Source organism: Mobula birostris, chromosome 1, assembly GCF_030028105.1.
Source record: "Mobula birostris isolate sMobBir1 chromosome 1, sMobBir1.hap1, whole genome shotgun sequence".
NCBI classification, from domain to species: Eukaryota; Metazoa; Chordata; class Chondrichthyes; order Myliobatiformes; family Myliobatidae; genus Mobula; species Mobula birostris.
Window position 1 is genome coordinate 204,939,110 of NC_092370.1, and position 15,029 is coordinate 204,954,138.

Below are 15,029 nucleotides of genomic sequence, written 5' to 3' on the forward strand. Positions count from 1 at the left end.
TCATCAGCACCTGGCTTACTAGCTTTGGCAGCCCATCTCTTATTTCCTCTGACCATGGTCCCAAATTCACATCAGACCTCTGGGTTGCAATGGCCCAGAACCCGTTAGGCTATAATCACACATGGCATATCACCTGCACTGCTTCACTGCTCCTTAAAAGGCTGCTCCAAGAGCTTCCCTGATGGATGAGGCATGATCATCTGCTGTGGCTCCAACATCCCCTCAGATTCCCTTATTCTGCTTCAGAACAGGAAAAAGTCTTGTCATAGATAGGAGGGGTAAATCTGGATGTGGAGGATTCTACTACCATGCCCCAGCATCATGACATGACCAAATGTCAACACATCTCTGGCCTAGCCAGAGGCACCTGCTGTTACTCCACCCAAAGAATGTAGGACGCAAGCCAGCCATAATTCACAACCATTGAAATTGAACTTGGGTTTACTTTAAGAGGCTGTTCTGATGATGACATATCAGTTTTTTAAAAAAATGTTGTGTTTGGTGGAGAATAAAGGAGTTGTTAGTTTCCCTTAAAACACCTCTGCTGTTTTATTTGCTAACAACCATTGTTTAACTTTGTATGTCAGCTTTCTTTAGGTGTGTGATTTACCCTTTCTTTACCTAAAAATGGAGGACAAGGGCTATTGTGGAATATAATATTGAGGTACCAGTTCAGTTTCGCATACTATAGAATGGATAATCTTCAAATAACTTGACAGGAACTTTATTTCAAGTGGACAGTGAGTAATCAATTGTACTCAAGAACTGTTTGAAGCACAAGCCTGTAACTGCCCTCAACATTTGCCAGTATAATAAAAGTGCTTTATTGAAATCTCAAATACAGTTCCCCTTTAAAGAGGGGTTGTAATTGCAAAAGTCAGTACTCTATAGGTAAATGTTTACTTTATTAAAAGAATCTAAGAATTTAAAAAGCCAATAAACAATAGTCAAGATATTCAGTGCACAGATGTGTTCCAACTCATATGGTCATTTAGGACAGCAGACTTAAAATCAAGATAAAAAACAGTAGAAGTTCAGAAGGATGAAGTCTAACCTTACTCAGTCTAAAATTGAGACAATGTTGTTCCTTAATCTGCTACTTATTTAACAAACATAAAGTTAGTTTCCTACAATTGCACTGAATTCAGAGATTACAAGTTTCACAACAGATTGAATTTTTAGCTCATTTATAAAGTGGCTTAGATGAATTAAATGTCCAATTTAAAATTACTTACAAAATAAATACAGTAATGTTAAATTTACATTTAAACACTAAAAAAAAGCTATTAATATGTTGCAACATTTCATTACTTTAAGTCTACAATATTCAAATCTGCACATTTGACAAAATCAGCACTGGATCCAAGTCAAAATATCACTAAAACAGAGGGTTAAGTAGCCTTAATCCTTTTAAGCTGATCATCTCCCAATCATGTCAATACATATGAGCAGCTTCACATGTAGATATTACCAAATACCCCCCCCCCCAAAAAAAAAAATCTCAATTGAATTGCTATGGTTGCCAAGTATCTTACAGCCAGGTTAAAGGCATTAGTTTTGAACTAGCGTGTAGCAAATGATCAGTGTCTTAAGCTCTAATTCAATTCAAGGTGTTATTTGTAGCTTACTACTACACTCTAGTGGCAAGAAAGTGCAGCTTGCAAAACCTGAACTGTTGAATCTCCTCTCACGTCTCACATTTTAGCAATTGTTTTCCCACTCAGATGCTACACCAATTCAGAGAGAGGATAGGGTAAATTATGTACCGATGTGGGCCAGCTGGGTTAAAAAAAATGTTTTCATATTAACTAAAACAATTAATGTTGATAATTATTCCAAGTGGCATTTACATTTTCTAGTCAAGAAACAAACACCTGAACCAAGCAGGCACAAAGGTGTGAGAACAGTGCTGCTTTACCATCAGCAACATTAGTCCCAATTCCATGGCTCTTCCTAAGGAACATTAGTCCCAACTCCATGGCTCTTCCTAAAGGAATGCATTTAGTGCTTTAGCACCCATTCAAAATAAAATCCTATTACTGACCATCCTTTTATAACACTGAAGCAGACTTAACCTGCAGGATACTTTAACTGCAAAGAGTCATCACTCCATCTCCATAAACTTGCTCAATGACCACAAAACCATGGGTTTAAGGCAGAATGCATGAGAAGCGGTTTTACCAATTTGAAGTTAGTTTTAGTACTATACTAATTTCATTAAATTCCTGATTGACACTTGTAATAAGATAGACCAGAGCCAATCTCCAGAAATTGAAAGCAATGATGGTTTTGAAGGTCCATAAAGCAGGAGATGATGGATTTGTGCTTGCAAAGGAAGTGTGGGGGTGGGGTTAATTTCATTCATACAACTTGCTTTGTTTCTAGAGATTTGGCAATGCAGTCATTTTGCAAATTAAAAAAGACTGAAGTAATTGGTGAATACTTTGAATATTTCAATAGCTATCCAACATTCAGTTGCACCTTGGTCAAAGACTTCCATCCTTCAATAAGTATTTTCATCTGTTACAGCAGACTGATACTGTACAAATTTGCTCAAAAAACACCAATAGCACCCCTTGAAACTCACCAGGTCTGTAATTCAACCAACTCTTAAACAACCAACTCTGTAATTCCATTTTTAATTATAATGAGTATTAATTGTCATATCCATTAATACAGAAAAAACTGACAAGATCTGCAAAGTCCCAGGCAGTTTTTCTGCACAGCTACTTTGAACCTGTTAGACCAGATCAGTAATTAGACTAACTATTAGAGGGAAATACCCATCCCCAACCCATGCATTCTGCTGTATGCAAACACCAACACTAAAGTAAAAGTTGATGAATATTTTTCTTCATTTGTTAGAGAACAAGTGTGTACTTAACAGTAAAGTTTTGCAAACAGTTAAAAAACCTTATTACAAAATACAAAATTAAAACAGTATATTACACTGCAGAATTGATTCCATTTGTACACAAGTGGAAATCACTTAATGTGAAAAATTCCCCATACAAAAGTCCACAAATCTTCTGACATGTTGCTTTCATGAGACACAGTCATAGCAGAACACTTTGTCCTCAGCATCATTATAACTGAAAGTGGAGAAAAATTCAGTTAGTACAAGAGAAGCGCTCATTATTCAGTTTTGTTTTTGGCGGTCATGATATTCCACAACTAATTCACACCATCCGATTCTTAAATGGACATTGAAGCTCTGGACACCTCATTTTTTTTTAAATATATAGTATTTGTTTTTGCACTTAAAAAAATCTATTCAATATATGCAACTGATTTACTTGTTTATTTATTAATTTTTTTCTGCTAGAATATGTATTTCATTGAACTGCTGCTGTTAAGTTAACAAATTTCACATCACATGCCGGTGATAATAAACCCTATTCTAATATAGTGCACTTCCTGCAAGTGCTTGGCACCAAATCTAGAAGTAGTAAGTTATTGGTAGCATTCACTCAACAGGTTGAAGTATATGCCATGAGACAAGAAAAGTTAAACCGGAGAGTTCTGCATGTTCAGTAGCTAATCTTAAAGTAGTCACTGAAAAGGAAGGCCTCAACTATCAACCTTCAATCTACTCAAAGCTTAATGCAAATTTCAGCAAAGAAAAACTAACGTCACCCTGTTTCAACATCGGACTTCATCTGGAGACCAGTAGCAGAACTGTCTTAGCTTGCTAAACGATCAGTTCTCATTCATATGAATGGGATTCCTAGTTTGCTGAAGACTAAACCTAGGAGCAGAATTAGGTCATTCAACACATCAAGTTCTGCTCTGCCATTTCATTATGGCTGATCCATTCTCCTCGCAACTTTTCATCAGGAACTATCAACCTCCACCTTACCCAATGACCTGGCCTCCACAGCCACCTGTGGCAGCAAATTCCACATATTCATCAGCCACTGGGCTAAAATTTCTCCTCATTTGTTCTAAATTCTCAAGTTCTGCCCTCCTAGACTCTTCCACCTTGGGAAACATTCTCTCCACATCCACTGTCTAGGCCTTTTAATATTTGATAGGTTTCAATGAGATCCACCACTTATTCTTCTAAATTCCAGCAAGTACAGGCCCAGAACCATCAAACACTTCATATAAGTCTTTCATTCCTGGAATCATTTATTAACTTCCTTTGAATCCTCCCCATTCTTTTAAATTAAGGGCCTAAAAGAGCTCACAGTACGCCAAGTGAGGTCTTGCCAGTGCCATAGAGCTTCAGTATTACATCCATTTCTAGTCCTCTCAATGAATGGCAAAATTGCATTTGCGTTCTTCACCACTGACTCAACCTACAAGTTAACCTTTACTGATGCCTGCACAGGGACTCCCAAGTCCCCTTGTATCCGAGATTTGAATTTCCTGTGTTCAGAATACAGACTGCTTTTATTCCTTCTACCAAAGTGAATGATCATACACTTCCTAACAGTGTATTCCATCAGCTATTTCTTTGCCCATTCTCCTTGTCTGTTCAAGTCCTTCTCAAGCCTCCGCTACCTCAACACCAGCTGCCCCTCCACCCATTTCATATCACCCACAAACTTGGCCACAAAGCCATCAATTCCATCATCCAAACACTGACAAACAAGCAGTACCAACACTGACCTCTGCTGAACACCACGAATCACTGTCAGCCAATTACAAAAGGCTCATTTTATCCCCCTTCGTTGGTTCCTGCCAATCAGCTGATGCTCTATCTTTGCTAGCATCTTTCTTGTAATACCAGGGACTCTTATCTTGCTAAGCAGCCTCATTTGTGGCACACTGTCAAAGGCCTTTTGAAAATCCAGGTTCATGACATCCAACAATTCTTCATCTATCCTGCTTGTTATTTCCTCAAAAGAATCACGACAGATTTGTCAGGCAAGATTCTCCCTTGAGGAAACCTTGCTGACTCAGATTTTACTATGTGCCTCCAAGTACCTTGAAATCTCATCCTTAATAATTGGTTCTTCCCAACTAGCGAGTTCAGGCTAAGTTGCCTCTTGTGACTTCCTTCTGCCTCCCTCCCTTTTGAAGGATGGAGTGTCATTTGCAATTTTCGAGTCTTCCAGAATCTAGTGATTCTTTAAAGATCAATACTAATGTCTCCACAAACTCTTCAGCTTCCCCTTTCAGAACCCTGGGGTCACATATCTACCTTCAGACTTTTCAGCTTCCCAAGAACCTTCTTCCTAGCAAGAGCAACTTCTGACCCGACACTCAAACTTCCAGCATACCGCTAGTCTTCCAAAGTGAAGAATGATGCAAAAAACTTAGTTCATCTGCCACTTTGTTGTCACCCACTACATCTACAGTGTTATTTTCCAGCAGTCCAATATCCACTCTTCTCTCTATATATCTGAAGAAACTTTGTATCGTCTGATATTTATTGGCACCAACAACATGGGTAGCCAATATGTACCAAGATTTCTGGCTGCTCACCCTCCCCCTTTTGAATGCCGTGCACCCAATCTGAGGCATCTCTATGTCTCTATTTTGTCCACAGAATCTTGTGTTTAGCTGAACTATGGAATCCCCATCACTTCCACAGTCTTCTCTCCTCTTCCCTTCAGGGCAAGACAGCAACAGACACCTAGTCATAGAGGCTCCCCCGGTAGGTCATTTCCTCCCCTGACCCCACAAATGTACATTTATTGAGGGGAATGGACATAGGGCTACTCTGCACTGGCTGCCCATCTCTTTTCCCTCTCCTAACAGTCACCCAGGTACCTGCAGCCTGCAACTTAGACACTCCACGTCAAAAAATGAATTATTCTTAACTTCATATCATGATACATTTAAATGCAAAGCTTTAACAGGAGGAAAGGTTCTTACTGCTGAACAGTATTAGATTCATGTGGGCAGGGGGAGGCAGATGGAAAGAGCCCTCAGAACTACATTGCCCAAGGGCTTTTGCCACTGTGGCCCAACAAGTGCAGTAGGAGATCACTCCATCTTTCCTTAGGCAGAGCCCACTGACAATATGCACCCAGTCAACTGCACCCATTTTGGCATCTAGACAGCAGATCAACAGCTAGCTACAGAAGCAATAAATGCAAAATTTATCTCCCAAAAAATTACATCAAAATATGGGAACAGGATCTAACATCAGTAAATTTAGAAATCTGGTTGAGCTATTAAATATTAAGATTGCTGGTTTCAAGTTGGAGCACACAGATTGTAAAGACTACAGATTACAGCAAAGCAGAAGCCAAGAACAAAAAACAAAAACGTTACTCACTCTGCAACTGAACATATTGAACAGAAATTCCTCGTGCAGTGATCACACACTTTGATGCAATCCTGGCATAGTAAGTGGTCACACCGTGAACAAGGTTTCTTGAAATTGGATGGCTTCAGACAGATAAAGCAGTTTGTAACTGCTGTCTTGATGGATGCTATGTGAACAAAAATTAGCAATTTAGGCCAAAACAAATAACCATTCCCAATGAAAGCTGTGGATTCTAACTCAAAAACTAGTCTTCATTTTAGCAGGGGGAAAAAAAAAACTGCATTTTGATACCATTTGAAATAAAATCAATTTTGTCTGAAAAACATCTATGGTTAGCCATTATTCTAAATATGCAAAGATAAATGCTCATTCCTCCCAACTCCCTGTTGGTAGTACTACAAGCTCATCAAGCCACATCTGTGATTTTTTTTTTTGTGGAGAGGTTGGGATGAAGGGCTAAGATCATCACTTGTCTTCAATTTGAAACTCAATCGACATCCCAATTAAAAAAAGACATTTTGCCTTGAAAAAGCTACATTGTTTTGAACTTTTCCTATGTAGTTTAAACGGATGGACTGCATGTCCATCAAAGCTAGTTGGCGGGGTCTTGGTATCCATACCAGACTTCAAGCCAAGTGGTCCCGGGTATGAATCCAGCTGGTTCCTTTCATGCTTTCCACCATCTGGGCTGAGCATAAAGCTAGCACCTTGGCTTCAAATAGTAAATGCTAAACAGCAACATTGCCACCTGATGCGCTAAAAGGCACGGGAAGAAACAACAATGTGCATCAAAACAATACATTAAATCAGCAAGGACTGCTCCGCCTGTTGCCACACTTCCAGTGCCAACATAGTATGCCAATAACTCATTCACCGCAACTGCAGACCTTTGGAATTGGGAGAAAACCCATAGTATCAGAATGTACAAACTCCTTAGTTGTCATAGAGGCTCCCCCCCACTAGGTCATTTCCTCCCCCCCACCCCACAAAATGTATATTTATTGAGCAGGAATTGAACTGTGATCTCACAGATAGTACTGCCATAGCATTCTGTGCCCCCTCAATAGTAATCACCGAAATACTGGCATTACCACCAAAAGATAGTAGTAAAAGGTGATGGAAAATAAAAACAGTAATTACAGCAGCACAATCACCACCCACCCAGGAACTTGTAATAGCAAGCACCTTCATGAGACCACCGCCCAGATTTTCCACCTCTAGGAACTTGCTCCCTTCCAAAAATGTCAGTATGAATCAATTAGAAGTAATTTCCATACCAGTACAAGAACTGACATTAATTATACCACAATTTCAGTTTATGGTATATTAAGTTTTTTTAAAGCATGACCAAGTACTGTTGACTAAATTCTTTAGATTATCAGATGTTGAGCTTCAAACTAGTTTTACCTCATGAAAGAAATGTACAATAAATGCACATCCATCTTGTACAACCATTTGAAATGCAGACAAAGCCAGACTAGCCAATTTCACCCTAGTCTTCTGTTCCTCAGTTACCCATACTATTATGCTCTTCTCTCATTAAGACATTCCAAAGAGATTTACCACACTTGAGGATCAATTCCATCTGCCCATGCACCATTTTACCAACTGGTCAATGCCCACAAGCCTATTTTCATTAATACCAATTTTTAAGAACTTCCAAGAACATGTTAAGCATTGCAGAGATAATGCTAGTGATCTTTAAAACAGTTATCAGGAAATCTTTCACTCAAATTTATCTACTTATTTGTGTAAAGTCTCATTTAGAGGGAGCTTTCAGCAATACTATACAGGTGCCAGCCTCATGTTCAGATGCTACAGCTGACCTTGGACAAAATCTTCTGACACAGGTCACTGCATGCTTGGGAAGTTTTGACTTAAATGCCAAAGATAACTGCAACACAAACATTGTTGACTTCAGCCAATTCATATCCTCCAGTAACTAGATTAAGACCCCAATAAAATGTAGAAACACTCAACCGTGTAAATTAAATCATATAAACTTACATTTTTGCAAACACGATAAACCCCTTAAAAGTTGTCCATTTTGTCCTAGAAATGTCTGCCCTTGGAGCAAGTCATGATCACTGTTACAAATACTTTCAGGTTCCTTCATGTAGTTATCCTCAACAAGTATGGGGTTCAGCGTATACTTTTCATCCAAGTTACCAGTCCATAAATCTCCCATAAAAGACTGGGCTCCATTGAACAGCAAACTCTTGGTTTTTTCTGGAAATAAAAATTAGGACACAAGTTCAATTTTAAGTAAATATAAAACAGCTACTCATTATCAAAAAGATTTAGCTGTCATAGTAACATTTTTCATGTAGGAAACAGGCCAGGCACAATTTCCACACAAGCTCAATCACAATTGTATCCAGATATGAATTAAGCAATGTTTGTGAAATTTCTAACCAGTACATCACAGGGATTAGGCAGGGTTTTTTTTTCCATTATTAAATGTAGTAGTGATTTGTTTGAATGGCAAATTCAAGCACTGTTGATAGTGAGCAGAATATTCTTAAAGGGTGAAAGTAATAATGATGAGCTGCAGGGAATTTAGCAGTCTCTGGAACAATCCTAAAGAAAATGCCAGAAGCCATTATGGGCTATTCAATTATGAAGGGGTGGGAGATGGAAGAAAAATCATGGAAATGAGCACATGGCAAGACAATGTATGGGGCTGTTGCTCAAAAAGTCAATACAGGTAAATAATCACACTGGAAGAGGTGCAGGAAGAATGGAATACATCAAGAACTGAAAGAGGCCTTTTCAGGCCATGGAAATGTGCTCAGGCCTCTGCTCTACTCTCTCTATACCCATGACTGCGTGGGTTGCCATAGCTCAAATGCCATCTATAAATGTGCTGATGATACAACCAGTGTTGGCAGAATTTCAGATGGTGACAAAAGGGCGTACAGGAGCAAGATACACCAGTTAGTTGAGTGGTGTCGCAGCAACAACCTTGCACTCAAGGTCAGGAAGACCAAAGAACTGATTGTGGACTTCAGGAATTATAAGGCAAGGGAACACATGTCAATCCTCAGAGGGATCAGAAGTAGACAGGGAGCAAATTCAAGTACCTGGGTGTCAATATCAGAGGACCCAATCTGGATGCAACATATAGATGCAGCTATAAAGGGGAAAGACAGCAGCTATAAAGGGGAAAGACAGCAGCTATATTTCATTACAAGTTTGAGGAGATTGTTTTTCAGCTACAACAAACATCTACAAGTGTACCATGGAAAGCATTCTGACTGGCTGTATCAATGTCTTGTGGGGAGGCGTGGGGGCTACTGCACAAGACTGAAATAATTCGTGTTCTGATATATCAATAAAATCTGAAATCTAAAATCTAAACTTCTGAAATGCCTGCTTCGCTGCCGCTGCTACTGTGTGATCAAGAATCTCTGGAGGGGAAGGTCCCAAATCCTTGGCTTTGCCTATTGCCAGGACCGGGGCCAAAGCACTCGGCAGAGATGGTGCTCGGTGTCTGAGAGCTGGTCGAAGGCTCGGAGTTTTCGGATGGACTCTGAGTTGGACTGTGGTTGGATACTTCCAGGATGCTGCATCGGCAAGTTTGCGGCGCTGGAGGTTTACTGTCTGCTGAGATGATGGGACTTGAGAGACTTGAGATTTTTACCGTGCCCATGGTCTGTTCTTATCAAATTACGGTATTGCTGTGCACTGTTGTAACTATATGTTATAATTATGTGGTTTTGTCAGTTTTTCAGTCTTGGTTTGTCATGTGTTTCTGTGATATCATTCTGGAAGAACATTGTATCATTTCTTAATGCATACAATTACTAAATGACAATAAAGAAGGACAGCTTGTCCTCATAATCTAATCTAAAATTCTTAATTATAAGCTTTGAAATGCAAAGCATATTCACCATTGGATGTATATGCGTAAAAGGATGGAGTCACAAATTAAGTGGTACAAATTGATAGCTGTAATTTTATAACTGTCTTGGACAGCAGAAGGCAGAAGATTTCACTGCATTTATTCCGGAACACCAAGTCATTCTGCTCCTTAATGTCTGTAAGTCTTGGATATAAAGCAAAATTCTAGGATATAATCCACTAACAGCACTGAATTTCAGAAGTACTGGTCAAGCCTAGAAGAGGACACTTGTTTTAAGAAATAGACTGGAATACATGAATGCATTCTGGTAGCATTTCGCTCCAAAAATAATAGCTGTATAAAAGATGCACACAGTCACACACAAGCAGCTCAGATGTGCACACCAAGCATAACTAAAGGGCAATAATCTTCCAAGAACTAGTTAAAAATGTCCACTTACACCTCAACTAGCAAGTCTTGGTGTACTTAATTAAACAAACATTGAAATTCATTATTCATTCTTCAAAACTAATTTGAAAACCCAACTCACTTTACTAAGGATGCTACATAATCCGAACTACTCACTAGAATCTGGCAGGCACAACCAAGGTTATTAGGACGCTTTTCCTTTGAGAGTAGATAAAACTGCATTCTGTCTTTGTGATAAGCTTGAGAGTGCAAGATAACAGTACAAGGAACAAGCATAAACTGACAACAGTGCAAGGACAGTTTAATTCAGTGGTCAAAACACTGAATCAGAAAGAAAAAGCGAAGTTTGCTGTTAGAATCTAACAAAAAGCATCTGAAAAAGTGATATACGTACTCAAATTCATTTTGTACAGAGGTTGATTGAAAGCAATCAGAATCATGCACTTAGGTGTGCAGTACTATTTTCTTACAAGATGTAGCAACTTCTCCATTTCATGGTTACAGTAAATGGATCAGCAAGATAGTTTTTTTTAATAAGACCCATTATGAAATAAGAGCAGAATTAGGCCATTTTGACCACCAAGTCCGCCTGCCTTTTCATGGGGATCAATTTCTCCTCAGGCCCAACTAACTGCCTTCTCCCTGTATCTCTTCGTGCCCTGACTGATCAAGAATCTCAATCTCTGCCTTAAATACACCCGAAGACTTGACCTCTGTTGCCACCTGTGGCAACAATCTCCACAGATTCACCACCCTCTGGCTAAAGAAATTGCTTATCTGTTGTAAAAAGATGTCCCTCTATTGAGGCTGTGCCCTCTTGTCTCCTCCACTATCCTCTCCACACCCACTTTCAACATCTGATAGTTTCAATGAGGTCACCTGCATTCTTCTGAATTCCAGTGAGTAGAGGCCCAGAGCCATCAAACACTTCTCATATGAGAAGCCTTTCAATTCTGGAATGGTGTGATAGAAATTTATGGACAGCTTCTGTATGTTAGGAACCTAATTAAATATTAGTATTATGATTTAGAGCACAAATAGCTAATCTTTAGTGGAGTCTTTGTCAGAAGTAACATTTCAAGTTCTACAAAAACTGAAAACAATTATTCAATCTATGATCATGAGTTGGATATGATAGTCTAGGGGTTCCTAACCTGGGATCCACAGATCTCTTGCTTAATGGTATTGGTCCATAACAAAAAAGGTTTGGATCCCCTGTGGTGGATTGAGGAAGCACACAGGAGTGAGTGCAATCAGATGGTTAAGTGGTATCGCAACTATCTTGCATTCAATATCAGCAAGACTGAGGAATTGTTCCTCATGGAATGAAGGGTGCAGTAGAAAGGGTCAGCAGATTCAAACTCTGGGGTATCAACACTGTAGAAGATCAACCCTGGGCCCAACATACTTGTGTAAGATGAAGGCAGCACACCTACAGCTCTACCTCAAATTCTAAGATTTGCAAATTTCTATAGATGCACAGCCGTGAGCATTCTTACTTTTTGCATCACAGCCTGGTTATGGAGCCTCAAATGCACTGGATTGCAAGAGGGCTGTAGACTCAAATCAGTTGAAGAATAGACAAACTGCATGGACAGCAGCCAAATGTAGGATTGAGCAGTTTTCTGACCTTGCCAAACAGCAGTCTTACAGGCTGTACCACTCTGCTGCCCTATAATTACAGGGCCTTTGACACCCTTAAATTCATATTTGTTACTGAAGAATGAAATTTAATTATATTGCAGATACGTGAAAGCAGAAATCAACTACCTGTAAATTTAAAAACTTCAGTTACTATTCTGACCTTAAGAGATTCAAAGGCAAATCACGAGTATTGGTATTAAAAACATACCTGTAACTAAAATCACAAGATACACAACATACATTTCATCATCCTTCAAAAGCTAAAGCAACTACACTTAATACAATTCTAACTCCCAGATTTCCAATAAATTAAAATGTTATGCAACAGAAGTTCAGAGCGAGGAATCTCAGTTCAAGTGAAATATTGACCCAAGTTGATAGAGTAGGGATAAAACCCCAATTATATCATTGGGTTAGTGACAAGAATCTCAGGATTTCCATACACATGTAGATGAGCTTAGAAATCCAGGAAAAATTCTCAACAATTAGGCTCCCACATTAGATTCATCTCATGTCAAATACAATGGACTTAAGCAAAATTAATCTATTTCTGCATTATGGATCCATGCAGGATTCAGTTTAAGGTACAATAGGTATTCCAATGATAGCTAAACAGGGAAAAACACGTGAGAGTTTGATCAATTAAAATATTATTCCAATTTTACCCCAACAAATAAAATAAGGATCTTTAGCATTTCCCATTTTGAAACAGCAATCGCAAGTTGTTTAAGATATTTTGGGACTAGCAAACAAAATGTAGGAGGGGGAACAGGAGAATGGGCTTGACAACAGAATTTTCATGTCATTGGAATAGCTTGCTTGGAACTTAATGCATTGGAATTTCAAATTAAGCAAATAAAGGATGATACAGCTTTTTCAAAAGCCAAGTTAGATACAAGTGTCATCAACTTTCCAGACCTAAAAAAAAAATCAGCACAATACTCGTCAGCATATCGGAGCCCCGTACTCAGAGCTCTCTTAATGCATTACCTCACAGTGGCCAGTGCAGAAAACTCCCAAACTTAAAACGGAAAATGACACCTTCACAATTGCATCCATCAATAATTGCAGGTCAACACCCCTAAAAAGAACACGAGGTGCGTTGTTATGACAAGATCTCTCATTGCCAATAACAGCACAAAAATGCTACTGAACTCCCCACTTCTGGAATGCAACTTGTGATGAGTTAGCAGGCCTCCCTTCCACAAGCAGACCGAGGCCGCCAGGGAGATGAATCAGTTTGTAGCATCCTCACCTCAATGAACGGTTTCCAGGAGCCAGCTGGTGACCTCCCCTCGACCTGGTGTAAGGCCGGACCGGACCGGACCAGAGCCGGCCTCCATAACGCGAGTCACAACACCTACTCACCATACACCTCCCGCTTGTACTTCTCCCCAAGCACGCCTTCACTCAGCTCCCTCTGGGTCACGTAGACTTTCCACTGCAGCGGCGCGATGTCCCCGAACGGGCTGGCTCTCTTCGTCATACTAACACAAACCAGGTCCAGGCGCCCCCTTCCCGCGCGAAACGTGACCTTTAACACTGAAACGCAAGCAAGTTAAAGAACGGAGACCACGTGATCACAGAGCGCCCCTTGTACGGGGGCGGGGTTTGTCCCCTTTGCCCCGCCCACCCGACACCTCCCCCAGTGACAATGTTTACGGGCCAATTGTTGCTATTTCGAACGAAATAAACCTAGTCAACTGCACAAGGCGGTTGGTCTTCAGAAGAGGTAAATTATTAATTGCGTAAGAAAATGCAATTTGGGTATTATTCCAAACAACGTGTAGTAGGAAACCAGGAAACAAACAATGAAGGTTCTCGGCCCGAAACGTCGCTTCCATAGTTGCTGCCCGACTTGCTGAGTTGCTCTAGCTTTTTGTGAGTGTTGCTCAATATTTGCAGCATCTGCAGACTCCCTTGTGTTATTACGTATTACATAGTCAGAAGGAGGTAAGATAGGTTAATTCTTTCCTATAGTTTGTTGAATGGTACAGAATAGGGCAAATTCATGACTCCCATTCCCTCGCGAAACCTTGAGAAGACAACATGCAAAGAAAAATTTAAGAAACTTACGTAGACAGCGTTTAGAACTATCTTCTAGATTTGGTGACTAACATCCAAAATTATATCGGATGAGTTGAATGCACACAGAGGTAAAATAACATTGGAATGGGAAGGTAGGTATGAGTAAGATTATTTTCTCACCTGGAATTGAGGGGCAATTTTCAAATTATCAGAATTAAGTAAAACTATGAATCTGGTCTACTGAGCTTGCTTTGCGATTCATCAAGATCTTTTTCTATCTCAGCTATCTCTACTGCACTATCCCTGTATCATTTGATTCTGGCAATTTCCAAAATGTAGATTCAGAATTATTTATTGATCACATGTACATACAGTGAAGTGAATTTTGTGCACTAGCAACCACCATAACCTAAGGATATGCAATCAATCAATAGCCGAGCAATCATCTCCAGTTAAAAATAATAATTTACTGTAATACTGAACTCAACGGCTGAATTGTCAGAGCCCTTTGGGATGGAGAATTCCAAAGATTCACCATACTTTGAATTAAGTCTTAAAAGTCCCAGCTCTCATCTTACCAAGATTGTATTACTGGGGAAACATTCTTCCTGCATCTTCCCTATCCAGCACGGAATAATTTCAATGACATCACCATTCATTCTTCTCAATCTCTTCTGGCATAGTAAACCCGATATCTCCAGGAACTAGCCTAATAAAACGTCGTTGCAGCTTCCATGGCAAACATCCTTTTCTAGGTAAGGAGCCCCAAGCTGTACAATGTACAATGTCGGAATCAGAGTCAGATTTATTATTACTGATATATGTTGTGAAATTTGCTGTTGCAATAAGTGAAATATATAA

General features: G+C 39.6%; 1 protein-coding gene across 1 annotated transcript; it reads right to left on the bottom strand.

The window, feature by feature from the left end:
• Positions 1–884: 884 nt before the first annotated feature.
• On the bottom strand, positions 885–13,708 carry siva1 (SIVA1, apoptosis-inducing factor). The gene is made up of 4 exons (XM_072269604.1): positions 13,509–13,708; positions 8,231–8,452; positions 6,233–6,389; positions 885–3,092 (listed from the first exon to the last, which is right to left on the bottom strand). The coding sequence occupies exons 1-4, from the start codon at positions 13,624–13,626 to the stop codon at positions 3,044–3,046; spliced, it is 546 nt and encodes a 181-aa protein (XP_072125705.1). The 5' UTR covers positions 13,627–13,708; the 3' UTR covers positions 885–3,043.
• Between the last annotated feature and the right edge of the window lie 1,321 nt (positions 13,709–15,029).

Coding starts and splice junctions, on each gene's coding strand:
- siva1 (XM_072269604.1), bottom strand. CDS start 13,626: ATGACGAAGAGAGCCAGCCCGTTCGGGGACATCGCGCCGCTGCAGTGG. Junction 8,453..13,508: donor GTACAAGCGGGAGGTGTATG/GTGAGTAGGTGT, acceptor TTTTATTTCCAG/AAAAAACCAAGAGTTTGCTG. Junction 6,390..8,230: donor TTTATCGTGTTTGCAAAAAT/GTAAGTTTATAT, acceptor TTGTTCACATAG/CATCCATCAAGACAGCAGTT.